At 39.2% G+C, this 26,859-nt stretch overlaps 1 protein-coding gene across 2 annotated transcripts in view; it reads left to right on the top strand.

The window, feature by feature from the left end:
- Nucleotides 1-26,859, top strand: part of LOC105475083 (cardiomyopathy associated 5) — a 103,660-nt gene that overhangs the window by 23,418 nt on the left and 53,383 nt on the right. For both annotated transcript variants that reach the window (XM_071098762.1, XM_011730065.2), the window contains exon 2: nucleotides 15,966-26,274. In XM_071098762.1, the coding sequence (XP_070954863.1) occupies nucleotides 15,966-26,274 (10,309 nt within the window). The remainder of the gene's footprint in view (nucleotides 1-15,965; nucleotides 26,275-26,859) is intronic.

Here is a 26,859-nt window from a genome sequence, read left to right as displayed (position 1 = left end):
CCTGAATAGATAGATAGTCCCTAAATATTTATAAATTGATGGTCCATGCTAAAGCCCAAATGACTCTTTTTTAACTGTGGAGAGATAAATGATTTCTGCAATTCCAGAGTTCTCCATGGGTCATGTTAACACCTTTACCTACTACTACGTGGATACTTCCTACTTGGAATAAATGGAGTTTATACATGTGGCCAACATGTAGTATTTTGGTTCGGGAGGAGTAGGGGTAGGAAAGAAGATACTCACTACTTTGAAATCTCCTACCTTCACATGGATCGCATCTTCATCTTGTCCTGGTTGTAAGGATAGGCTTATGTCTTAGTCACTCAATCACTCAAGTTACCTTGGCTGTTAATAACAAGTCTATGTGTATCCCACTGTTAGCTAATTATCAGGACTGTCCGAAGTCCTAGGAAAGACAGAATGATGGTCGTTTTCCAGTCTGCTTGGAGGTTGGAGTAGCATTTGGAAGTATCTGCATAATACTAACATATATATCACTGGGTTTTACAACTTTCAAGAAGATTACAGACTTGCAGAGGTGCCCCAAAGAATAACCAGACACACCGTATGGTTTCACACCCCTCTTCTTTTGCACATGTTTTTCCTTTTACCTGAATTGCTTCCTAACCACCTGCATCCTGGTTTTCCTGGAAAACTCATTTTTATCTTGGAAAACCTTACATCACTCTGTCATACTCTGCGATTATATTCCAGACCCCTCCTCTCACACATGTATTCAAACAGCATACCCCACTGTATCCCAAAGTTTAAAAATGTCTTTCTGTGTACCATATCTGATTTCTTTTTTCTTTTCTTTTCTTTTCTTTCTTTCTTTCTTTTTTTTTTTTTTTTTTTTGATGGGGTCTCGCTCTGTCTCCCAGGCTGGAGTGCAGTGCTGTGACCATGGCTCACTGCAGCCTTGAGCTCCTGGACTCAAGCCATCCTTCTGCCTAAGCCTCCTGAGTAGCTGGGACTATAGGCATGTGCCACCATGCCTTGCTGGTTTTTAGAATTTTTTGTAGAGATGGGATCTCACTATGTTGCTTGGGCTGGTCTTAAACTCCTAGGCTCAAGCAGTCCTCCTGCCTTGGCCTCCCAAAGTGCTGGGATTACAGGCATGAGTGGCCATGCCCAGCCTCACATGGGATGCTTTTTGCACATTCTGTTGAAGCATGTGTCACACTATATGATAACACTCTATTTTCAGGTATATCTCTATGCTAGTCTCTAATTTCCTGGAAGGTAGGAACTGTGTTATTCTTCTTTATATTCCCATTGCTTTGCATATTATGGGTACTTCTTAGAACTTAAAAACATAATTCCTATTATTTATTTTGCAAGGCTCATTTAAGTGTTATTAACTGGGTTATCTCTGGTAATGGGACAGAGATAAAGATGGTGGTAATTAAGGGAGACTATCTAAGTAGATTATTTTTTTATAACAAGAATGTTTTTATTTACTTTTGTAATTAAAATGAATTATGTATGTGTATATGGAGGTTTTGTTTGCTGCTGTATGATCATTGCCTAAAACAATATGGTCCATGGTAGGTGTTAAATATTTGTTGACTAAATCAAATAACGAATCTAAGAGCCAAAGGCAATAATATATGTGCAGGTATTTGGAGAGTCATTAAGTGATATGGAGCTATAGCTTATTATTACTGTTTCCGGAAACTACACACCTGGTGAGTGTCAGAGCAGGGATTAGAATCTAGGTTTCCTTACTCCTATTAGCAGATAATAATAGAAGAGCTGTAGAGCTGGCAGGGCCTGAAGCTAAAGTAACCTGAGACATTTCCTTTAAGAATACCAACTTTTATGTTTTTTGCATAATCTGGTTCAAATTGTCAACCCTGTTCTTTCCAACTCGTAGACATTTTTGCAGTAGATATAATATGACTTATCACTCACTGGGTAACATACTTCTAAAATTGTTCTGTGTTGCTTACAGAGTATTGTGTAAACCACTATAGTTCTGGAGTTCTTAAAGCTTATGCAAATAAAGATGTGCGCATGCTGTGTGCTTCTGAGGGAGGTCTGTATGGGATCTTGGCATTGCTGAGTTCTAACTGGTGGATTTCTCTTGGTCTAATTGGTCCATAGGTCAGTTTATGTTGGATACTCACAAGCACATGGATTATCTATTATATCTGTTCTTACTGTCGTGTCCTTTAGTTCCTACCAGCTAATAGATGGTATGTGTGGCCATTTATTTGTATTAGGATTTGACTAGTAGAATTACTCTCTTTTCTTTGTCGGAGTTCTGAAGCAATAGATAGATAAAGGAATGGTAGCTAGAGATGAAAATATCAACTTCATCATTGATACAACTGCTATCAGAGAATGTGGCTTAGATATAGGACAACAATATGATTTCTACTACTGAATCTCAGAAATAGACAGATTTATATACCCAGTCACAGGCTCTGAAGAACCACAGCCTCTCTTCATATACTTCATAGCACAAGGAATATTTTAGGTTGGTCCAAAAGTAATTGCAGCTTTTGCCACAGTAGAATGGGGAAGAGTGATAAAGAGAAGCTAGGCCAGCAGTATTGTACTAATAGATGTCCTTCTACTTGAGAAGAAACATCTGGAATGAGAAGTTAGTGTCTCAACTAACAAATAAATTACTATCATGCATTTTGAGAAATTTTAAAGAGCTGAAAAATATGAATCTTTACATCAAATAGTTTACTCCTACACTCTTGTATAGATGACACAGGAAAATGTTCACAAACAACAACTCAAACTAAGCTGGGAGAACATTGATTGTATCTAGTGATGCTGTTGTACAGGTGAGGTCTTAGGCAAGCACTCAGTTTGTTTTACTGTGGAGCTACTTTCAGTAGCAACATCCATATACATCCTAGATTTCAGAAGATTAAGGCAAAGTTAATTTATATTTATATCACAAATCTATAGTGCAGACCAAATTGATTAATTTGAAGTGAACTTTTAAGACCTTTTAAAAATTTATACCAAACGGTAATCTTGCTGTAAAAGACCACATCTAACATAGTGCCTACCTAGTACATAATTTGAGCTCAATACATACTTGTTGAGTGAATAAATCTTGACTTAAAACAGATGATGCCCCAGGCAAGCAAACCACTCCTGTTAGCAGGCTACTCTCTAATAATCATACTCACTCTTTTGAGTTGTATTTTTACTAAGGATCAGTTGTGATTGTTCCAGGACCTTTTTATACTAGTTGTACTTGTTATTGCTATAACATGATTTAATTAAATATTGCTTAAGCTGATGAAATATGAGTACAAAAGTAAAAGAGCTGTTGTTCCTCTGAACACAAAGGTGAATGTTTTAAAAAGACTTTATAAGGACAGCCACTAAAAGAAACACTAAAGGACATTGATTCCTGCTTACGGGAAGTTTATAGTCTTATAGAGGAGCTAAGATATACATAAAAATAACTTGAATGTAGGATGAATAGGAGAATATTACATTAAGATTCCAGAAGTTCAGAGGTAGAAAATTACTTTTGGCTTGCAGCATCAGTAATGGATACATGGATAAGTTGATATATGATCTAGTCTCTAAAAAAATAAGAGATAAAATATACAAAGATGATTCATTCTAAGTGAAGAGAAAGATATCAGCAAAGGCATGACGGGTGAAGCCTATGTTTAGCTGGGTTATTAGTGAATGGGAAGATAACCAGGTTTCAAATAGTAGAGGGCCGTAAGTTCCAGGCTTCTAAAATACCTGGTCGTTGTGATAAGAAGATCCTTATTCTTTCCATTCACAATGATGTTGAATGGTCTTTAGTATATCTACAAAATGAACACTTTCTATTATGGCATAATTATGCTGTATAACAATTTATTCATTCATGTCTTCATGAAATTTTTTCTTAACTCCCTAATGGCATAAAAGTTCCTTTTCACCTAAGCTATTTTAGGTTATAGTTTGCTGAACTTTTATTCAGCAATGCATATATTTTTTCAGCTAAAGACATTAATATTAAATTAATTCTTGGTGAAATATTAATTATAGAGTTAATGATTACTTTTAAGAATTCCATTTTTTTAAAGACTCACATAAAACACTAAAAGTTTGTATTAAAAGATCACAAGCTTGCTTGGTGTTTTATGGCTTTAAATATATCTTTCAAAGCTTGTAATACAAGCAGGATCATATGTGACTTCCCCATTGTAATAACAATTGATATTTAATACATTTTAAAAGACTTCATGAGAAAGATATCCTAGCCATTACATTCTTTTGTTTTATACACTTCCTGTTAGTGCACTGTGATTGCTTGAGAGTAGAAGAAAGCATCATGCAAATCTAAAGGTATTTTTCATAATTATATTCCTACAAAGAACTTTAATGTTACTTTAACTGCTGATCAGAGGAAGGAACTACAAGTTCCCAGAATACAAATCTTGAGCTCAGTAGAAACAAAGTATAATAATATAATCATGCTGCATAATGACATTTTGGTTAATGACAGACTGTATACAACAGTGGTCCCATAAGATTATAATGTCATATTTTACTTAGTTTTTCTATGTTTAGCTGTACAAATACTCACCATTGCATTACAACTTCTTACAGTATTCAGTACAGTAACATGCAGTATAGGTTTGTAGCCCAGGAGCAATAGGCTATACCATATCGTCTCTCTGTAATAGACTCTACCATCTAGGTTTGTGTAAGTACACTCTATGATGTTCACACAGTGATGAAACTGCCTAATGATGCATTTGTCAGAATGTATCCCTGTTGTTAAGTGACACATGTCATACAAACATAACCTTCAGATAAAAATAGAGAACCCATTTCACTTCTTCAGAAGTGTAGGGTATTTTTTAAGGAAAGAATGAGAGAATCAATTCAAAACAAAGATATTGATGAAGAAATGTGGGAAACTATTCTTTTGTAGCTCCTATATGATGGCTACCCATTTCCCTCTTTAAAAATTCAATTTGTACATATGTGTTACCTCCCTCATGTTTTTTCATTTATAAAATGAGAAATATTATAAAACCACAAGGCTCTTTCCACTCATGATTCTAATAACTTAATTTTCAATAAATTACTTGTTTCTGAGCTAAGATGAAATAGGTGTACCTAGGAAGGTTGATCACCGCCTAAACAGGAAACAGGAATTTTTGGCATGGTCATCATATTCCAGACCCTGATCCTTCATTTTGAAATATCTGATGTTATATTTTTTAGCACAGTTAATGAAATCCATTTTATGAGAACTGGTTTATACTAATACAACTCACAAAAAACAAATTTAGAAAAATATGTCCATTTAACAATTGGAGATAAGAAGATCACCAGCAAATGTAGTAAAGCACCATTCATAAATTATCTTATTTCCTTCTTGCCATGCAGAGGGACATGAACACACAATGAAAATATAAATTAGAGTTTATCAGGGAAAATTCAGAAATGGAGAAGTAGTAGAGCACACACAATCCTATAAACTCTCATCTCACAAAGAGTAATGCTTGCTCAGGGCATAACTGGACTACTATGGGAAGGGAAGGGCTTCTGTAGAAGAATGATGCTTATGTAATGCTTAACTTATTTATAGGGATGGGGGATACGGAAATAAAAGACAAAATTGAACTTTGTCAGAGAACTGAAAACAATGAAAAGACTGGAAATTTGAAAACTGAAAAATACAATAATAAAAAATAACACATTTGATTATGTTTAGTAAGCAGTTTAGACACAGTTGAATACAGAATTGGTATGCTGATTGATAAATTGGAAGAAACATCCAAATGAAGCACACAAAGGATACAGTGAAATGTTTCAATTTGTGAAAAACTGGGATCTCAGATGAAAAGAGAGGCAATGAGGCAGAAGCAATATTTGAACAGAGTATGGCTGAGGAGTTCTTGAAAATGATGAAAGACATTAATCTACAGATTCCAGAAGCCATGCAAACTCCAAGCAGGATAAGATGTCTAAGAATATGATAGTAACTTCTGAAAACTGAAGACAGCAACCAAATCCCAAAAACAGCTGTGGGAGGTGGTGGGGGGAAAAAGTCCAAATCATCTTCAAAAAGGCGACAGTTACACTGACAGCCAACTTATCAATACAAACAATGGAAGACAGAAGACAATGGAATGATATTTTTTAAGTGCTGAGATAAAAATAACTGCCAATCTAGATTTTTTTTTTTTTTTTTTTTTGAGATGGAGTTTTGCTTTTGTTGCCCAGGCTGGAGTGCAATGGCACAATCTTAATGCACTGCAACCTCCCCCTCCCTTGTTCAAATGATTCTCCTGCCTCAGCCTCCCAAGTAGCTGGGATTGCAGGCATGCGTCACCACGCCCAGCTAATTTTGTATTTTTACTAGAGGCAGGGTTTCTCCATGTTGATCAGGCTGGTCTTGAACTACCAACCTCAAGTGATCTGCCCACCTCGGCCTCCCAAAGTGCTGAGATTACAGGTGTGAGCCACCATGCCTGGCCCAATCTAGAATTTTATATCCTGAAAAAAATATTCTCCAACAATGAAAGTGTAAAAAGACTTTTAATGAAAAAAGTAGGAAGAACTTGTCCCCAGAAGATTCACACCAGAGGAGATACTAAAGGGAGGAGGAAAATGGTTCCAGATGGAGTCTTAGAGATACAGGAAGGAATGAAGCACAATAAAAAGGTTCTGTATCTAAGTAAATCTAAATAAATATTGACAATAAAAATAATTATATCTCACGTGGCTTAACATTGAGATTGAAAATACATAAGCACATGTAAGTTGAAATTAAAGGATTCATGGTCTTTGTGTTGTCTGGGAATAGGTAAAAAATATCAATTTATATTAGACATTAATGAGTCAAAGATGTATGTTGTAATTTCCAGGGTAATCACTAAAATAATAGTCAAATAGAATATATCTAACAAGCTAATAGAAAAGGAAATGGAATAATAAAAAAAGTTCAATCCAAAATAAGGCAAGGCTGAGTGTGGTGGCTCAATTTGTGAAGCTAAGGTGAGACAATTGCTAGAGTCTGGGAGTTTGAGACCAGCCTAGGCAACATATTCAGACCCCCATCTCTATTTTTAAAAAATGAAAAAACAAAATAAGGCAAGATGGGAGAGAAAAAGAAATATAGAATGGGTAGGACAAATAGAAAATAAATAATAAGATGGCAAATTTAACTCCAAACATATTGGCAATTATATTACATTTAAATGGACTAAATGCTCCATTTAAAAGTCAGAGAGCTCTATTTAAATGGTCAGAATGGATTTTTAAAAAACTATGTGCTGCTTATAAGCAACATATCTAAAATATAAAGATATAGGAAGGTTCCAAGTAAAAATGCAAAAAGATATATCATGCAAACACTAACGAAAAGATAGCTGGTATAATGTTATTAATATCGAAGCAAAGCTTTAATAGTATCAGACTAGACTCTAGAAAAAAGTCTTTATTTACAGATAAAAGGGACATTTCATTATTATTAAAAGTTAAAATTTTCAGAAAGATATAACTGTTCTAAATCTATTCTTACCTATTAACATAGATTCAAAATGTACAAGTCAAATATTTATAGAACCATAAGGAGAGACAAATCCACAATTGTGTTAGAAAATGTTAACACATTTCTCAGTGTTAGAACAGGCAGACAAAAAATATTACTAAGGCTAAAAAAGATCTGAATAGCACAATAAATAAGCCTCACTTGGTTACCATATATAAAACACTGTTGAAAAACTGCAGAACATATGTTCTTTTCATGAACCCAAAAACATTTTTCTTAAAATGGCCATATAGCCATAAAGAAAGTTTCAACAAATTTTGAAGTATAACTTCATACAAAATAAATTCTCTGATCACAATGGAATTAAACTAGAAAGTAAACAAAAAGATAACTAGGAAATCCTCATGTATTTTGAAATTGCAAAATACATTTTCAAATAATATATGGGCCAGATAAGAAATCACAAAGGAAATTTTAAAACATTTTGAGATTAATAATTTTTAAAGTGTTGTATATTAACCTTTAAGTTATACATCTAAATTTGTGCTTAAAGAGAAGCACATAGTCTTGATTTCACATGTTAGAAAAAGGGAAAGTTTGAAAATTAATGACATAAGAATCTATCTTGGCCATGTACAGTGGCTCATGCCTGTAATCTCGGCACTTTGGGAGACTGCGGTGGGCAGATCACTTGGGGTCAGGAGTTTGAGACCATCCTGGCCAACATGGTGAAACCCCATCTCTACTAAAAATACGAAAAATTGGCTGGCATGGTGGCGCGTGCCTATAATCCCAGCTACTTTGGGAGGCTGAGGTGAGAGAATTGCTTGACCCAGGAGGCGAAGGTTGCAGTGAGCCGAGATTGTGCCACTGCACTCCAGCCTGGGTGACAGAGTGAGACTCTGTCTCAAAAAAAAGAAAATCTATCTGAAAAAGGTAGTACAAATATTAAATAAAAAATTGAGATGACACAACCAATATCAAGAATGACCAAAACAATGAGTAAAATTTTAGGTCTTACATACATTTAAAAAGATCCTAAATGGATATTATGAACAACTTTAATCTAATGATTTCTAAACAGTTACATGAAATAGATAAATTCTTAGAAAAGTACAAAATAACAACTAACACAAAACAGAAAGAAATTCCGAAGTCATATAACTATTAAATATTAAATTGCTAACTAAAAACCTTACCACAAAGAGGACTCCAGGTCCAGACTACTTCACTAACAAATTCTACCAAACACTTAAGGGAGAAATAACGTAATATTTTACACACTCTTCCAGAGGAGAATAAAGGGGGAACAATTCTCAGTTTGTTCTATGAGGCATCATAATCTTGCTACAAAAACCTGACAAGCACATTATAGAAAAGGAAATTACATAGGCTGGATGCAGTGGCCCTTACCTGTAATCCCAGCACTTTGGGAGGCCAAGATGGGCACATCAGGAGGTCAGGAGTTCAAGACCAGCCTGGCCAACATGATGAAACCCCGTCTCTACTAAAAGTAAAAAAATTAGCTGAACATGGTGGTGGCCACCTGTAATCCCAGCTACTTGGGAGGCTGAGGCAGGAGAGTCACTTGAACCCTGGAGGCGGAAGTTGCAGTGAGCCAAGATTGCACCATTGCACTACACCCTAGGCAACAGAGTGAGACTCCATCTCAAAAAAAAAAAAAAAAAAGAAAAAGAAAAGAAAAGGAGATTACAGGCTGGGCATGGTGGCTCACACCTGTAATCCTAACACTTTGGGAGGCCAAGGCAGGAGGAAGGTTTAAGGCCAAGAGTTTGAAAACAACCTGGGTGACATGTTGAGACTCCTGTCTCTACAAAAAATTAAAATATTAGCCAAGTGTGATGGGGAACACCTATAGTTACAGCTACTTGGTGTTGCGGGAAGTCAGGGACCCTGAATGGAGGGACTGGCTGGAGCTATGGCAGAGGAACATAAATTGTGAAGATTTCATGGACATTTTTTATCAGTTCCCAAATAATGCTTTTATAGTTTCTTATGCCTGTCTTTACTTTAATCTCTTAATCCTGTTGTCTTCATAAGCTGAGGATGTACATCACCTCAGGACCACTGTGATAATTGTGTTAACCATACAAGTTGACTGTAAAACGTGTGTTTGAGCAATACGAAATCAGTGCACCTTGAAAAAGAACAGAATAACGGTGATTTTTAGGGAACAAGGGAAGACAACCATAAGGTCTGACTGCCTGTGGGGTCGGGCAAAAAGAGCCATGTTTTTCTTCTTGCAGAGAGCCTATAAATGATCGTGCAATAGGAGAGTTATTGCTAAATTCTTTTCCTAGCAAGGAATATTAATATTAATACCTGGGAAAGGAATGCATTCCTGGGGGGAGGTCTATAAATGGCTGCTCTGGGAATGTCTGTCTTATGTGATTGAGATAAGGACTGAGATACGCCCTGGTCTCCTGCAGTACCCTCAGGCTTACTAGGGTGAGGAAAAACTCCATCCTGGTAAATTTGTGGTCAGACTGGTTCTCTGCTCTTGAACCCTGTTTTCTGTTATTTAAGATGTTTATCACACAATATGTGCACAGCTGAACATAGACCCTTATCAGTAGTTCTGACTTTACCCTTTGCTTTGTGATCTTTGTTAGACCCTTATTAGTGGTTCTGCTTTTTGCCTTCTGAAGCATGTGATCTTTGTACCTACTCCCTGTTCTTACACCCCTTCCCCTTTTGAAACCCTTAATAAAAATTTGCTGGTCTGAGACTCAGGCAGGCATCGTGGTCCTACCGATATGTGATGTCACCCCTGGCAGCCCAGCTGTAAAATTCCTCTCTTTGTACTGTCTCTATTTCTCAACTGGCCGACACCTATGGAAAATAGAAAGAACCTACGTTGAAATACCGGGGGCGGGTTCCCTCAGTAACTTGGGATACTGAAGAGAGAGGATTGCTTGAGCCCAGGAGTTTGAGGTATCAGTGAGCTATGATCGTGCCACTGCACTCCAGTCTGGGTGACAGAGCAAGACCCTGTCTCAAAAACAAAACAATTAGAAAAAAAAAAAAGAAAGAAAGAAAAGGAGATTACAGGGTAATATCACTCATTAACATGGGAGCAAAATTTCTAAACATAGTATTAGCAAACAAGAAAATCTTCCATTATATAAAAAGTATAATATATCACAGCCATGTTGAGTTCAGTTCAGGAGTTCAAGATTGGTTTGTTATTTGGACATCAATCACTGTAATTTATAACATTAACAGGATAGAAAAGAAAATATGATCATTTCCATAGTTTCATAAAAAATTGTTTAATTGGCTGGGTGTGGTGCCCCAGGCCTATAATCCCAGCACTTTGGGAGGCCGAGGCGGTTGGATCACCTGAGGTCAGGAATTTGAGACCAGCCTGACCAACGTGGTGAAACCCCATCTCTACTAAAGAAATACAAAATTAGCCAGGCGTGGTGGTGCACGCCTGTAATCCCAGCTACTTGGGAGGCTGACGCAGGAGAACTGCTTGAACCCGGGAGGCAGAGGTTGCCGTGAGCCAAGATCACACCATTGCACTCCAGCCTGGGCAAGAAGAGCGAAACTCCATCCCCCACCCAAAAAAATTGTTTAATAAAACTTAACGTTCATCATTTTAAAAAACTGCCTGAGCGAATAGGAACAGAAGGAAACTTCCTTCGTCAGATGAGGGTTATTCTCCAAATGAAACGGGAGCCTTTGACATCTCTGGTATCAGTCTGTTTGCTTGATCTAACTCAGATCAGCTGAACCTTCTCCTTGCCCAATGCTGAAAGTGTGGAGGAAGTGAGCTTTCCAAGTCATTATTTGTCTCACTACACTTGTATAGATAAATCTATGTGGGATGCTAACTGATAATCAGAAGGTTGCTTGGTGAGAATGCAGTCGGAGGGGAACGGACGAGATGATTTTCTTTTTTTTTTTTTAGGTGGAGTTTCGCTCTTGTTGCCCCAGCTGGAGTGCATTGGTGCAATCTCGGCTCACCACAACCTCTGCCTCCCAGGTTCAAGTGATTCTCCTGCCTCAGCCTCCTTAGTAGCTGGGATTACAGGCATGCACCACCACGCCTGGCTAATTTTGTATTTTTAGTAGAGATGGGGTTTCTCCATGTTGGTCAGGCTGGTCTTGAATTCCCTACCTCAGGTGATCCGCCTGCCTTGGCCTCCCAAAGTGGTGGGATTACAGGCATGAGCCACTGCACCCAGCTGATGAGATTATTTTCATAGCCAATATCTTTTAACTATGAAAAGCTGATATGTACATAGATGGGAACACTGAATGGTATGGTGACCATTTCTCTTCTGTTAATACATTGTTTCTTTAGACTGAGTGTAATACTGCCATGGCTTTACACATGCTAATACTGTACAGTCATTCTCTAGTTCCGTTGGCTCTGTCATTCAACTTTGGGTCTCTCAGTGAACCAGACTGTTTATTCATGCTACATTTTGTATATCCTATAACCTTTTCTTGGAATGACCTCCCCATCCTTACACCGTCTCTTATCTTTGTTCAGTTAGCAAACTCCTATTTCTTCTTCTACAAACCAACTCAAGTATTTTTCCTCTGAAGTTTTCCCTTCTTTATGTTCTAATTGTATCTTGCCTATCTTCTGTAATAGTACTTACCACACTGTATTAAAATGTTCTTAACATTCTACTCAGTAATTCCATTGCTGGGTATAGACCCAAAGGAAAATAAATCATTCTACCAAAAAGACATGTGCACTCATGTTCATCGCAGCACTATTCACAATAGCAAAGACATGGAATCAACCTAGGTGCCCATCAACGGTGGGTTGGATAAAGAAAATATGATACATATACTCCATGAAATACTATGCAGCCATAAATAAGAATGAAATCATGTCCTTTGCAGCAACATGAATGCAGCTGGAGACCATCATCCTAAGCAAATGAACGCAGAAACAGAAAACTAAATATCACATGTTCTCACTTATAATTGGGAGCTAAATCTTGGGTACACATGGACATAAAGATGGACACAGTAGACACTGGGGACTATAAAAGTGGGGAGGAGTGAGGGATAAGATCTAAAAAACACATTGGGTACTATGTTCACTATTTGGGTGATGGGATTAATAGAAGCCCCAAACTCAGCATCACACAATATTCCCATGTAACAAACCTGCACATAGTCCCCCTGAATCTAAAATAAAAATGGAGGCAGGGTGCAGTGGCTCATGCCTGTAATCTCAGCACTTTGGAAGGCTGAGGTGGGCAGATCACTTGAGGCCGGAAGTTCGAGATCAGCCTTGCCAACATGGTGAAATCCCATCTCTACTAAAAATACAAAAACTTAGCCGGGCGTTATGACACGCACCTGTAATCCCAGCTACTTCCAAGGCTGAGATAGGGAAATCACTTGAACCCAGGAGGCAGAGGTTGCAATGAGCCAAGACTGCGCCCCTGCACTCCAGCCTAGGTGACAGAGCAAGACTCTGTCTCATAAAATAAAATAATAAATAAATTTGAAAAACTGGAATTTAAAAAAGAATGTTTAGTTGTCTCTCCATATTAGATTTTGAATTTCTTAGAAGAAGGTTCTGTGGCTTTGTATTTGTACTGCTAGTATTTGAACTCAATGAAATTTTATTAAGTAAAGAAATACATGAATGAATGAAAATGAATAAGCAACAATTGAGTGAGTGAATCCTCCTCAGTAGGGCTCTCCTGTCTTATGACCACCATGTGTGTTCTCTCCTGAGCACTCGTGAATTCATTCTAGCTGGTAATGAAAACTTTTCTGGTTGGGCACATAGAATTTACAATCAATAGTTAACTCTAAATTGAACTTATAATCGAATTTTATAATGCTTCTACATTCATGGGCGTTCAAAATGCTGACTTCCCAGATGCATGTCATAACCTTAATTTTTAATTTCATCCTATTTCTAAGTGACATGGAAGAGAGAAGATGTAGGATGAGTTGAAAATTTTGTGGAATAGCTTTAATTAGGTATGTAAAGGAGCCTGAAAAAAACAATTTAAAATAAGATTCCGTTCAGGACCAAGATAGAGTATTAATTCCTAATTAAGTTCAGCAGTTTAATACCCAAGCAAATGAGTGAGAGCAGAGTTGTGGCGAAATGGAGAGAATACTTCTTCCTGACCCTTCACTCATGGCATGTATAGAAAATGATATAATTTATAGCACACTAGGATGAATGGATCTGGCTGCTTGCTGTTCCAGGCTAGTGGCTCAAGGGGTCTGGCTGCCCCAGGCAGTGCTGAGAACTAAGGAGACCAGGATCTCAGGACAGCCATAACCCCTTTACAGTAGACTGCTGGGGAAACTCTGAAGCTTAATAAGGGAAGTTGAGTGCACCTGCAAGGACTTATGGTCCTGGTCCCCACCCAACCTAACAAACCAGGAAGGGTTTACAGTAAGAAAGAAAGATATGTGCTATTTAAGTGTCAGAGCTAGGATTGTTTAGGCCAGTGATTTTTTTTTTTTTTCTTTTTTGAGACAGAGTTTCACTCTTGTCACCCAGGCTGGAGTGCAGTGGCATGATCTCGGCTCACTGCAACCTCCGCCTCCTGGGTTCAAGCGATTCTCCTGCCTCAGCCTCCCAAGTAGCTGGAATTACAGGTGCCCACCATCACACCCAGCTAATTTTTGTATTTTTAGTAGAGATGGGGTTTTACAATGTTAGCCAGGCTGGTCTCAAACTCCTGACCTCAGGTGATCTGCCTGTCTCGGCCTCCCAACGTGCTGGGATTACAGGTGTGAGCCACTGTGCCTGACCAGGCCAGTGATTCTGAATACATATTGTAGTCACCTGGCAGCTTTTAAAATCTAAAAACATAGCAATGTGCAGACCAGACCCTTGTACAATTAAATCAGAATCTCTGTGGAGAAGGGTATGGGGCAGTATTAGTATTTTTAAAAGACTTTCCACAGGTTATTTTATGTTTCAGAGTTAAGAACCTCTGATATATGCAGAGACTGATGATAAAAACAGTTTACTAAGGGACATAAATCTTACTGTAGATTTTTTTTCAATTGCCTTAGTTTAACACTTAACGTTTAGTGGTTTTAACAGAGGGTTTTTTGTTTTTATTGTTGTAGACAGATGTAAGCCAGTCAGTAGTTGGGATTCATCTCGCATACTCATAGGAGGAAATATGTTTATAAAGTGATGGCAAACGTGGCTTCTGCATTGGTCAGGAATGATAACAGCAGAGGAATTTAAACCCAGCCTTGAGGAGTAGGTAGAATTTACAGTTGCAGAAGTGGAGTATGGTCGGGGCTCTGCATTCTAAATGGAGGAACGGTGTAAGTACAGGTGAGGAAGAGGTAGAAGAGAATTTCAGAGAAGAGCACTGCAGAGTCTAAGATGGGGGCCCAATAGCAAATGAAGGGGCGGCCAAAGCCAGCCGTCTCTGAAGGGATGTGAGACCAGTTCACAGACACAGCCTTTCCACACTCCTGTATCCTGTAGCAGCTGAAAATGACCATGCCCAGGCCCCTTTCATCATCTGTCATCAGGAAGGCCTGACTACAGATAACGTTTATTGAGTGAGCACTAACTACATGCCAGGAATGTTCCCTAAGCATTTTGCGTGAAATAACTAATTTAATCTTCACAACAAGCTCACGAGATAGGTTCTATTATTATCCCTGTTTTATAGATGAGGAAAGTGAAGCACAGTAGGCTGATACTTTTTGTGACCTCTCTCTATTCAATGACCTGTTTTCTCTTTATCATGACTCAGAGTTCCCAAGATCTGTTTGCCAAACAGTGAATTATTGTCAAAACAGGAATTTACCTGTAGGGATAGGGTGCAGGTAGATACTTGGAAAGAATATCAGATAGGGATCAGAGAGCTAAGGATTTTGAACATCTTTTCTTTTTTTTTTTTTCTGTGGGTATGAGGAATTTGCTGATAATTTAAAGCAGGGGGTGGCATACTGAGCTGTTTAGTAAAGCCAGTCTGGGAGGATGGGGCACAATGGGTTGAGAGTGAGGGGAAATGAGGTACCTGTGATACCAGCTGACCAGTTAGGAAGTTAATGGCAGTGACTAGGAGGGAAGTGGTGAAAATCTGGGTAAGTTGGTGATCGTGGTAATGGAGAGAGCACAGATACAAGAGTTATTATGAAGATCCCAGTGACTAGAGTGGGCTTGAGTGACTGCTGCGTCCCGAGGAGATCAGGAAGGCAATCCTGATGAGAGAAGGTGGTATGTTTAACTTTAGCTTTTTTGAGTTTGTGGAATAGTGAGTCATTCCAGTCTGGGATGTGTCATTGTATTGGGTATCCTGACTTTGGTTTTTAAACTTTATTTGATATACATCCCTCTTTTTGACATGGATGGCAATATTGATGTCTATATTTTAATTTCACATTAATCCTTTACCTGGTAAAAATATATTTACTTATTCTATTAATTAATTGATATTATTTTATTATAATAATATATAATTAATATTATTATTTGCTGCAGGTTATCAGACCAGGATGAAGAGGGAAAGATCAAGCAGGAGTGTATCATATCTGACCCCTCATTTTCCATGGTGACAGTCCAAAGGGAAGATAGTGGGATAACCTGGGAAACCAATTCAAGTAGATCTACTCCTTGGGCTTCAGAAGAAAGTCAGACTTCTGGTGTGTGTAGTCGGGAAGGGTCAACTGTGAATTCTCCTCCTGGAAATGTTTCCTTTATTGTGGATGAAGTGAAAAAGGTTCGGAAAAGGACTCATAAGTCAAAGCATGGTTCACCATCATTACGCCGGAAAGGCAACAAAAAAAGAAATTCATTTGAATCCCAAGATGTTCCAACAAACAAAAAAGGCAGTCCTTTAACTTCAGCAAGCCAGATACTAACCACGGAGAAAGAGAAGTCATATACTGGTGTTTATGATAAAGCAAGAAAAAAGAAGACCCCTTCAAATACACCTCCGATCACTGGGGCAATATACAAAGAACACAAGCCATTAGTGTTAAGACCAGTCTACATAGGAACAGTACAATATAAAATTAAGATGTTTAATTCAGTTAAAGAAGAATTAATTCCTCTACAATTTTATGGAACATTACCAAAGGGTTATGTAATTAAAGAAATACATTATAGGAAAGGGAAAGATGCATCCATTAGTCTAGAGCCAGATTTGGACAATAGTGATTCTAATACAGTGTCCAAAACAAGCAAATTAGTAGCCCAAAGCATAGAGGATAAAGTGAAAGAGGTTGCTCCACCCTGGAGAGGCTCAATCTCCAAAGGATCAGAATCCCTAACCTCAATGTTCAGTCACGAAGATCAAAAGAAAATTTGTGCTGATTCTCCCCTAAATGCCACATCTGCATTGGAGCACACAGTTCCCTCTTATTCAAGTAGTGACAGAGCAGAACAAGGAATACAGCTCAGGCATTCACAGTCAGTGCCACAACAGCCAGAAGATGAAGCAAAACCACATGAAGTGGAGCCTCCGTCTGTGACACCCGGCACACCTGCAACTGTGTTCCTGAGAACAGCAAAGGAAGAATGTGAGCTTGCTTCACCAGGAACTGCAGCTTCAGAGAATGACTCTTCAGTCTCACCATCATTTACTAATGAGGTAAAGAAGGAAGACGTGTGTTCTGCTCACCATTCCATTTCTCTGGAGGCAGCGTTACCAGATCTGGCAGCATCTACCCAGGATGGTTTGGACCCAGATCAAGAACAGCCAGACCTGACTTCACTAGAAAGGGCAGAACCAATCTCTGCAAAACTGACCCCTACCCATCCCAGTGTCAAAGGAGAGAAGGAAGAAAACGTGCTTGAGCCATCCATTTCTCTTTCTGAACCTCTAATGTTAGAAGAACCAGAGAAAGAAGAAATAGACACTTCCCTACCTGTAGCTGCTACCCCTAAACCTGAAGATTCTAATTTAGTAGAAGAAGAGATCATAGAACTTGATTACCCAGAAAGCCCATTAGTTTCCGAGAAGCCCTTCCCACCACATATGTCCCCTGAAGTGGAGCACAAAGAAGAGGCGCTTATTCTACCATTATTGGCAACATCAACTCCTGAAAATGCTGCTTTGTCTGAGGAAGAAAGAGAGGAAATTGCATCTGTTTCTACTGATTCTGCTTTCGTATCAGAGTATTCAGTACCACAGGATTTGAACCATGAACTAGAGAAGCGAGAAAGTGAGCCAGTTTCTCCATCCAATGTAGAAGCTATAGCCGAACATGCAGTTTTGTCAGAAGAAGAGAATGAGGAATTTGAGGCTTATTCCCCAGCTGCAGTCTCTGCGTCTGAGCGCTCACTCTCACCATCCACAACTGAGATGACTTTGGAGAGTCAGTCTCCGCTGTTTTCAACAGTTACACCAGAACACATGGTCCTATCAGGAGATGAGGCCTCAGAAAGTGGGCGTTATACACCAGACTCCACATCTGCTTCTGAATATTCAGTTCCATCACAGGCAACAAAAGAGTCACTGAAGAAAGTAATTGACCATAAGTCCCCGTTAATATCGAAAGGTGTTTCTGAGCACATGATTCCATCAGAAGAGAAGGAAGACACTGGATCGTTTACTCCAGCTGTGACCTCTGCTGCTGAGCCCTCTCTCTCACCATCCACAACTGAGAAGACTTCTGAATGCCAGTCACCACTACCTTCTACTGCCACATCAGAACACGTGGTCCCATCAGAAGGAGAGGACCTAGGAAGTGAATGTTTCACACCAGATTCAAAGTTGATCTCCAAATATGCAGCCCCACTCAATGCAACACAGGAACCTCAAAAGAAAATAATTGATGAGGCATCCCAATTCAAACTGAAAGGTATTTCTGAGCACACGGTTCTGTCAGTAGAAGGGAAGGAGGACATTGGACCAGCTTCCCCAGATTCGGTCATTGCATCTGAATACACAGTTCTGTCAGTAGAAGGGAAGGAGGACATTGGACCATCTTCCCCAGATTCGGTCATTGCATCTGAACACTCTTTCCCACCACACACAACCGAGATGACTTCTGAATGCCAGGCCCCACCACTTTCAGCCACCCCATCTGAATATGTGGTTCTATCAGATGAAGAGACAGTCGAGTTGGAGCGGTACACACCCTCTTCCACGTCTGCTTCTGAATTTTCAGTACCACCATATGCAACACCGGAGGCACAGGAGGAAGAAATTGTCCACAGATCTCTAAATCTAAAAGGTGCATCCTCACCCACGAATTTATCAGAGGAAGATCAAGAAGACATTGGACCTTTTTCTCCAGATTCTGCATTTGCGTCAGAATTCTCATTTCCACCGTATGCAACCCAGGAAGCAGAGAAAAGAGAATTTGAGTGTGATTCTCCAATATGTTTAACATCGCCATCTGAGCACACTATTTTGTCAGATGAAGACACTGAAGAAGCGGAACTGTTCTCTCCAGACTCAGCGTCACAAGTTTCAATCCCTCCATTCAGAATCTCAGAAACAGAGAAAAATGAACTTGAGCCTGATTCACTATTAACTGCAGTGTCTGCTTCAGGGTATTCCTGCTTTTCAGAAGCAGATGAGGAAGACATTGGATCTACAGCTGCTACACCTGTATCTGAGCAGTTCAGTTCATCACAGAAGCAAAAATCTGAAACTTTCCCTTTGATATCTCCACTTGAAGACTTGAGTCTGCCGCCTTCAACAGATAAATCAGAGAAAGCAGAAATTAGGCCAGATATTCCAACAACCTCAACATCTGTATCTGAATATCTAATTTTGGCACAGAAGCAGAAAACTCAAGCATATTTAGAGCCTGAGTCTGAAGACTTGATTCCTCCACATTTAACCAGTGAAGTGAAGAAGGGAGAAAGGGAGGCAAGTTCATCAGTAACTGCAATACCTGCTTCTTTACCTGCACAATCATCTATAGTAAAGGAAGAAACCAAACCTGCATCTCCACATTCGGTTTTACCTGATTCAGTCCCTGCAATCAAGAAAGAACAGGAACCCACAGCAGCACTCACTCTAAAAGCTGCAGATGAACAGATGGCTTTGTCAAAAGTCAGAAAGGAAGAAATTGTGCCTGATTCTCAAGAAGCTACAGCACATGTATCACAGGATCAAAAAATGGAGCCTCAGCCTCCAAATATTCCAGGGTTTGAGATGAAATATTCAGTTTTGCCTGATGTGGTAGATGAGCCAAAGAAGGGTGTCAAGCCCAAATTAGTTCTAAATGTGACTTCTGAACTAGAACAGAGAAAGTTGTCTGAGAAAGAGCCTGAAGTAATAAAACCGTGTTCACCTCTAAAGGAAACATCTTTATCTGGACCTGAGGTTTTATCAGCAGCAAAAATGGAGATGAAACATGATTCTAAAATAACAACTACACCTACAGTGCTTCATTCAGCTTCCTCAGGAGTGGAAAAGCAAGTTGAACATGGTCCACATGCACTAGCATTTTCAGCTTTGTCAGAAGAAATTAAAAAAGAAATGGAACCCAGTTCCTCAACAACCACAGCATCTGTAACTAAGCTTGATTCAAACTTAACCAAAGTAGTAAAAGAAGAAATCTCAACAGATTCATCTCTTGTCACTCCCGTAGGTCATCCAGTCTTAACAAAAGTAGGAAAGGGTGAATTAGGAAGTGGTTTGCCACCACTGGTAACATCTACAGATGAGCATTCAGTTCTTGCAGAAGAAGACAAGGTGGCAATTAAAGGTGCTTCTCCCAATGAAACTTCATCCAAACATTTAGCTTGGTCAGAAGCAGAGAAGGAAATTAAATTTGATTCACCTCCAAGTGTCTCCTCTATAGCAGAGCATTCTGTTTTGTCAGAAGTTGAAGCCAAAGAAGTTAAAGCTGGGTTGCCAGTAATCAAAACATCATCTTCTCAATATTCAGACGAATCTGAGGAAGAAAGGGTAGAAGATAAACAAGGTCTTTCATGTTCTACAGTTCGCGACTCTGAGCATTTGGTTTCATCAGAGAAAAAGAGCTTGGTGTCTACCTCAGAGGTGTTAGGGCCTGAACATGAGCTTTCACTCAGCCTATGGGGTGAGATAAAGAAGGAAGAAACTGAACTTCCTTCATCACAAAATGTGTCACCTGCATCCAAACATATAATTCCAAAAGGCAAAGATGAGGAAATAGCAAGTTCATCTCCTGAGTTGGAAAATTCAGCATCAGGTTTAGCTCCAACATTACTGCTCCTCAGTGATGATAAGAACAAACAGGCAGTGGAGGTATCTTCTACAGACCAGGGAGACTTCCCATCAGAAAAACAAGACATTGCTTTGGCAGAGCTGTCTTTGGAACCTGAGAAGAAAAACAAGCCACACCAACTGTTGGAATTACCAAATGCTGGGTCAGAATTTGCTAGTGGTTTAGGTAGACAAAGTGGATCCATCGGTACAAAACAAGCAAAGTCTCCCGTAACTGAAACAGGGGATTCTGTTTTAGAAAAAGGCCCAGCTGAGCTTAGGAGCAGAGAAGGAAAAGAAGAAAATAGAGAACTTTATGCATCTGCTACAATGCCTACAACTTCAGAGCTTTCATCATTGCTTAGGGAGGAATCTCAGAATGAAGAAATTAAACCTTTCTCTCCCAAGATCGTCAGCCTAGAGTTGAAAGAACCACCTGCTTCTGTAGCTGAAGGAGACAACCCAGAAGAATTTCAGCCATTTACTTTTTCTTTAAAAGGATTATCAGAGGAGGTTAGCCATCCAGCCGACTTTAAAAAGGGAGGAAATCAAGAAATAGGCCCATTACCACCAACTGGAAATTTGAAGGCACAAGTCATGGGAGATATTGTAGCTAAGCTAAGTGAAGAAACAGGCCACCCAGATTCATCTCAGCTACTCCAGAGTGTAACAGAACCATCAAAGATTGCTCTTTCTGACCTTGTGGAACAAAAGACAGAAAAAGCACTTCATTCAGATCAAACTATTAAATTGCCTGATGTAAGCACCTCTTTTGCAGATAAACAAGATCTGGATATTAAGCAGTTTTCATTTATGAAAGAGAATTTGCCTTTGGAACAATCAAAATCATTTATGACAACCAAGCCTGCAGATGTCAAAGAAACAAAAATGGAAGAATTCTTTATTTCTCCAAAGGATGAAAACTGGATGTTGGGAAAGCCAGAAAATGTGGCTAGTCAACACGAAGAGAGAATAGCAGGATCTGTGCAGCTGGATTCCTCTGGCAGCAATGAGCTGAGGCCAGAGCAGCTCAAGGCTGCTGTGTCCAGTATGGACCATATATATGAAGTGAGAAAGCAGGTCTTGCCTCATTCTGCTGAAGAATCTCATTTGTCATCACAAGAAGCAGTATCTGCTCTTGATACTTCCAGTGGTAATGTAGAGACCTTATCATGTAAAAGTTACTCTTCTGAAGAACTAAAGCTGGCTGAAGAACCAAAGTCTTTTGTCCTCGCTGGAAATGTAGAGAGAAATATAGCAGAGGAGAAGGAGAGTCATTCTTTGATGGAGAGTGAAAGTTTGCTATTGGAGAAAGCAAACACAGAGTTTTCCTGGCCTTCCAAAGAAGATAGCCAGGAAAAAATTAAACTACCTCCTGAAAGATTCCTCCAGAAACCAGTGTCTGGCCTATCAGTGGAACAGGTGAAGTCAGAAACAATCCCCTCTTCTGTCAAAACAACCCATTTCCTGGCAGAAGGTGTGGAACCGGCACTGGGCAATGAAAAAGAAGCACACAGGAGCACACCTCCTTTTTCTGGAGAGAAGCCACTGGAAGAATCAAAAATGGTTCAGTTGAAGGTTATTGATGATGCTGATGAGGAAAAGAAACCAGCACCTGAAGTGAAAATACCCACACAAAGAAAACCCATCTCCTCACTCCACTCAAAAGAACCTCAATCCCCAGAGTCACCTGAGGTGACAGAAAAGCCACCTACACAGCCAAAAGTGGCTAAGCCAGACCTTCCTCAGGAAAAGGGAAAGAAAGGAATTTCATCTTTCAAATCATGGATGTCCAGCTTGTTTTTTGGATCAAGCACTCCAGATAGGAAAGTTGCTGAACAAGAAGACTTAGAAACACTGCCAAGCCCATCTGTAGAAAAAGCAGTGACTGTGATAGAACCTGAAGGTACAATTCCCACCAATTTTAATGTAGCTGAGAAACAAGCTGATCATTCATTATCAGAGGTAAAACTCAAAACTGCTGACGAATCCCGAGGTACTTTAGTAAAATCTGGTGAAGGTCAAAACGTTAAAGAAAAATCCATAATTTTGTCAAATGTAGAAGATTTACAACAGCCAAAATCCATTTCTGAGGTGTCTAGGGAAGATTATGGAAAAAAAGAAATCTCAGACAATTCAGAGGAAGTGAACATAAACTCAGTAGTTACTTCTGCTGATGGTGAGAAACATCTTGAAATTCAACCTTATTCACTAATCGGTGAGAAACTGATTATGGAAGAAGCCAAAACTATTGTTCCTCTTCATGTTACTGATAGTAAAAGAGTCCAGAAGCCAGCAATTGCTCCTCCATCTAAATGGAATATTTCTATTTTTAAGGAAGAGCCAAGAAGTGATCAAAAAGAAAAATCACTCCTTTCATTTGATGTAGTAGATAAGGTGCCACAACAGCCAAAATCGGCTTCCTCCAACTTTGCAAGTAAAAATATCACAAAGGAATCAGAGAAATCAGAGTCAATTATTTTGCCAGTAGAAGAATCAAAAGGCAGTTTAGTTGATCTCAGTGAAGACAGACTAAAGAAAGAAATGCAAAATCCTACTTCCTTGAAAATTTCTGAAGAAGAAACAAAACTCAGGTCTGTTAGTCCAACTGAGACGAAAGATAATTTGGAAAACAGATCATATACCTTGGCAGAAAAGAAGGTGCTGGCAGAAAAACAAGACTCCGTGGCCCCATTAGAGCTTAGAGATAGTAATGAAATAGGGAAGACACAAATTACACATGGATCTAGATCTACTGAACTGGAAGAATCAAAAGCCAATGCTATGCCACAGCACTTCTATCAAAATGAAGACTACAGTGAAAGACCCAAAATCATTGTTGGTTCTGAAAAGGAGAAAGGTGAAGAAAAAGAAAATCAGGTATATGTGCTTTCGGAAGAAAAGAAGAAGCAGGAACATCAGCCTTATTCTGTGAATGTAGCCGAGTCTATGATTAAAGAATCAAATATCTCTTTAGGTCATTCTTTGGGTGAAACTCAATCATTTTCATTAGTTAAAGCTACATCAGTTACTGAAAAATCAGATGCCGTGCTCTCAGACGCTCACCCAGAAATCAGAGAAGCAAAGGCAGTAGCAACCCAACCACATCCTTTAGAAGAAAGTAAAGTTTTGGTGGAGAAAACCAAGACTTTCCTGCCGGTGGCTCTTCCTTGTCGTGATGAAATAGAGAACCACTCTTTATCTCAGGAAGGAAATCTAGTATTAGAAAAGTCAAGCAGAGATATGCCAGATCACAGTGAAGAAAAAGAACAGTTCAGAGAGTCAGAGCTATTGAAAGGTGGTTCAGTAGATATCACAAAAGAAAGTATGAAACAAGGATTTCCAACTAAAGAATCCGAAAGAACTTTAGCTTATCCTTTTGATGAAACTAAGAGCTCAGAAACACCACCATATTTGCTGTCATCTGTAAAACCACAAACTCTAGTTTCAGGAGCTTCTCCAGAAATTAATGCAATGAAGAAACAAGAAATGCCACAATCAGAATTGACTCCAGAAAGGCATACAGTTCATACTATTCAGACATCTAAAGATGACACATTCGATGTGCCTAAACAATCTGTTCTTGTTTCAAAGCACCACTTGGAGGCTGTGGAAGATACCCATGTAAAGGAACCACTGTCTTCAGCAAAAAGCAACTATGCTCAATTTATATATAGTGCATCAGCAAGCAATGCTGATAAAATGGTTTCTAATAAAGAAATGTCCAAAGAGCCTGAAGACACATATGCAAAAGATGAAGACTTTACAGTGACTAGTAAGCCAGCTGGACTTTCAGAAGATCAGAAGACTGCCTTTAGTATCATTTCTGAAGGCTGTGAGATATTGAATATTCATGCTCCTGCCTTTATTTCTTCAATCGATCAGGAAGAAAGTGAACAAATGCAAGATAAGTTAGAATATTTGGAAGAGAAAGCCTCATTTAAAACCGTACCACTCCATGATGATAGTGAAACAGTTGCTTGTCACAAAACATTAAAGAGCAGGTTAGAAGATTCTGATGAAAAAGTTACATCATTGAAAGAAAGTAAACAAAAGGAAACTCGTCATACAGAAGAAAAGACATCCACAGATTCAGAAACTGATTTATCTTTTATTCAGTCCACAATTCCCAGTGAAGAGGATTATTTTGAAAAATATACTTTGATTGATTATAACATCTCCCCAGACCCAGAAAAACAGAAAGCTCCACAGAAATTAAATGTTGAAGACAAACTCTCAAAGGAAGTTACGGAAGAAGCGATCTCTTTCCCAGTAAGTTCAGTGGAAAGTGCACTAGAACATGAATATGACTTGGTGAAATTAGATGAAAGTTTTTATGGACCGGAAAAGGACCACGATATATTATCTCATCTGGAGACCCAAAAGTCTTTGGGTATCCAAAAATCAGCTGACAGAAATGTTTCAAAGGACGTAAAGAGAGATGTGGACTCAAAGTCACTTGGGATGCCTTTATTTGAAGCAGAGGAAGGAGTTTTGTCACGAACGCAGATATTTCCTACCACTATTAAAGCCATTAATCCAGAACTTCTGGAGGAGCCACCTGCACTTGCATTTTTATATAAGGATCTGTATGAAGAAGCAGTTGGAGAGAAAAATAAGGAAGAGGAGACAGCTTCTGAAGGTGACAGTGTGAATTCTGAGGCATCATTTCCCAGCAGAAATTCTGACACTGATGATGGAACAGGAATATATTTTGAGAAGTACATACTCAAAGATGACATTCTCCATGACACATCTCTAACTCAAAAGGACCAGGGCCAAGGTCTGGAAGAAAAACGAGTTGGTAGGGATGATTCATACCAACCGATAGCTGCAGAAGGGGAAATTTGGGGAAAGTTTGGAACTATTTGCAGGGAGAAGAGTCTGGAAGAACAGAAAGGTGTTTATGGGGAAGGAGAATCAGTAGGCCATGTGGAGACTCTTGGTAATATAGCAATGCAGAAGAAAGCTCCCATCAGAGAGGACATCAGAGTGGCTACCCAAAAAATAAGTTATGCAGTTCCATTTGAAGACACCCATCATGTTCTGGAGCATGCAGATGAAGCAGGCAGTCAGGGTAATGAAGTCGAAAATGCAAGTCCAGATGTCAATCTGAATGTCCCAGTACAAGTGTCCTTCCCGGAGGAAGAATTTGCATCTGGTGCAACTCATGTTCAAGAAACACCACTAGAAGAACCTAAAATCCTGGTCCCACCTGAGCCAAGTGAAGAGAGGCTCCGTAATAGCCCTGTTCAGGATGAGTATGAATTTGCAGAATCCTTGCATTATGAAGTGCTTCCTCAAGACATTTTATCAGAAGAACTGTCTTCCGAATCCAGACCTGAAGATGTCTTATCTCAAGGAAAGGAATCCTTTGAGCACATCAGTGAAAATGAATTTGTGAGTGAGACAGAGCAAAGTACATCTGCTGAACAGAAAGAGTTGGGCAGCGAGTGGAAAGAAGAAAACCAATTATCATCTGAGTTAGTAACTGAAAAGGCACAAAAAGAGCTGAAAAAGTCCCAGATTGACACATACTGTTACACCTGCAAATGTCCAATTTCTGCCACTGACAAGGTGTTTGGCACCCACAAAGACCATGAGGTTTCCACGCTTGACACAGCTATAAGTGCTGTAAAGGTGAATAGATGTTAAAACACATATAATTAATAATATATGTATACACATTTAATTTGCTTTTACATTTTCTCAGTTTTAAAGTTGATTAATATTTGATCATTGATCTTTAAGCAGAATGGTCTGAAAGCAAACTAAGAATATTTCTCCAAGAATTTAATTAAGGTAGGCTTGACAGACATTCATTGAGTACAGCCCACCCTCCTTATCCTTGAGTTCTGTGTGCTTAGAATCAACCAACCGCAGATCAAACATATCCAGGAAAAAAAAAAAAAAGCACAAAACAGTAAGAGGGGGCCGGGTGTGGTGGCTCACACCTATCATCTCAGCACTTTGAGAGACCAAGGTAGGAAGATTGCTTGAGCCCAGAAGTTTGAGACCAGCCTGGGCAACATAGGGAGACCTTGTCTCTACTAAAAATACAAAAATTAGCTGGGCGTGGTGGCGCACACCTGTAGTTTAAGTTACCTGAGGGGCTGAGGTGGGAGGATCAGTTGAGCCTGGGAGGTCAAGGCTACAGTGAGCTGAGATCGCACCACTGCACTCCACTCTGGGTGACAGAGTGAGACTCTGTCTCAAAAATAAAAT

The sequence above is a fragment of the Macaca nemestrina genome, chromosome 6 (assembly GCF_043159975.1).
Source record: "Macaca nemestrina isolate mMacNem1 chromosome 6, mMacNem.hap1, whole genome shotgun sequence".
Lineage (NCBI taxonomy): Eukaryota > Metazoa > Chordata > Mammalia > Primates > Cercopithecidae > Macaca > Macaca nemestrina.
Note: the sequence above shows the minus strand (reverse complement) of the source record. Positions and strands in the feature narration are given on the sequence as shown.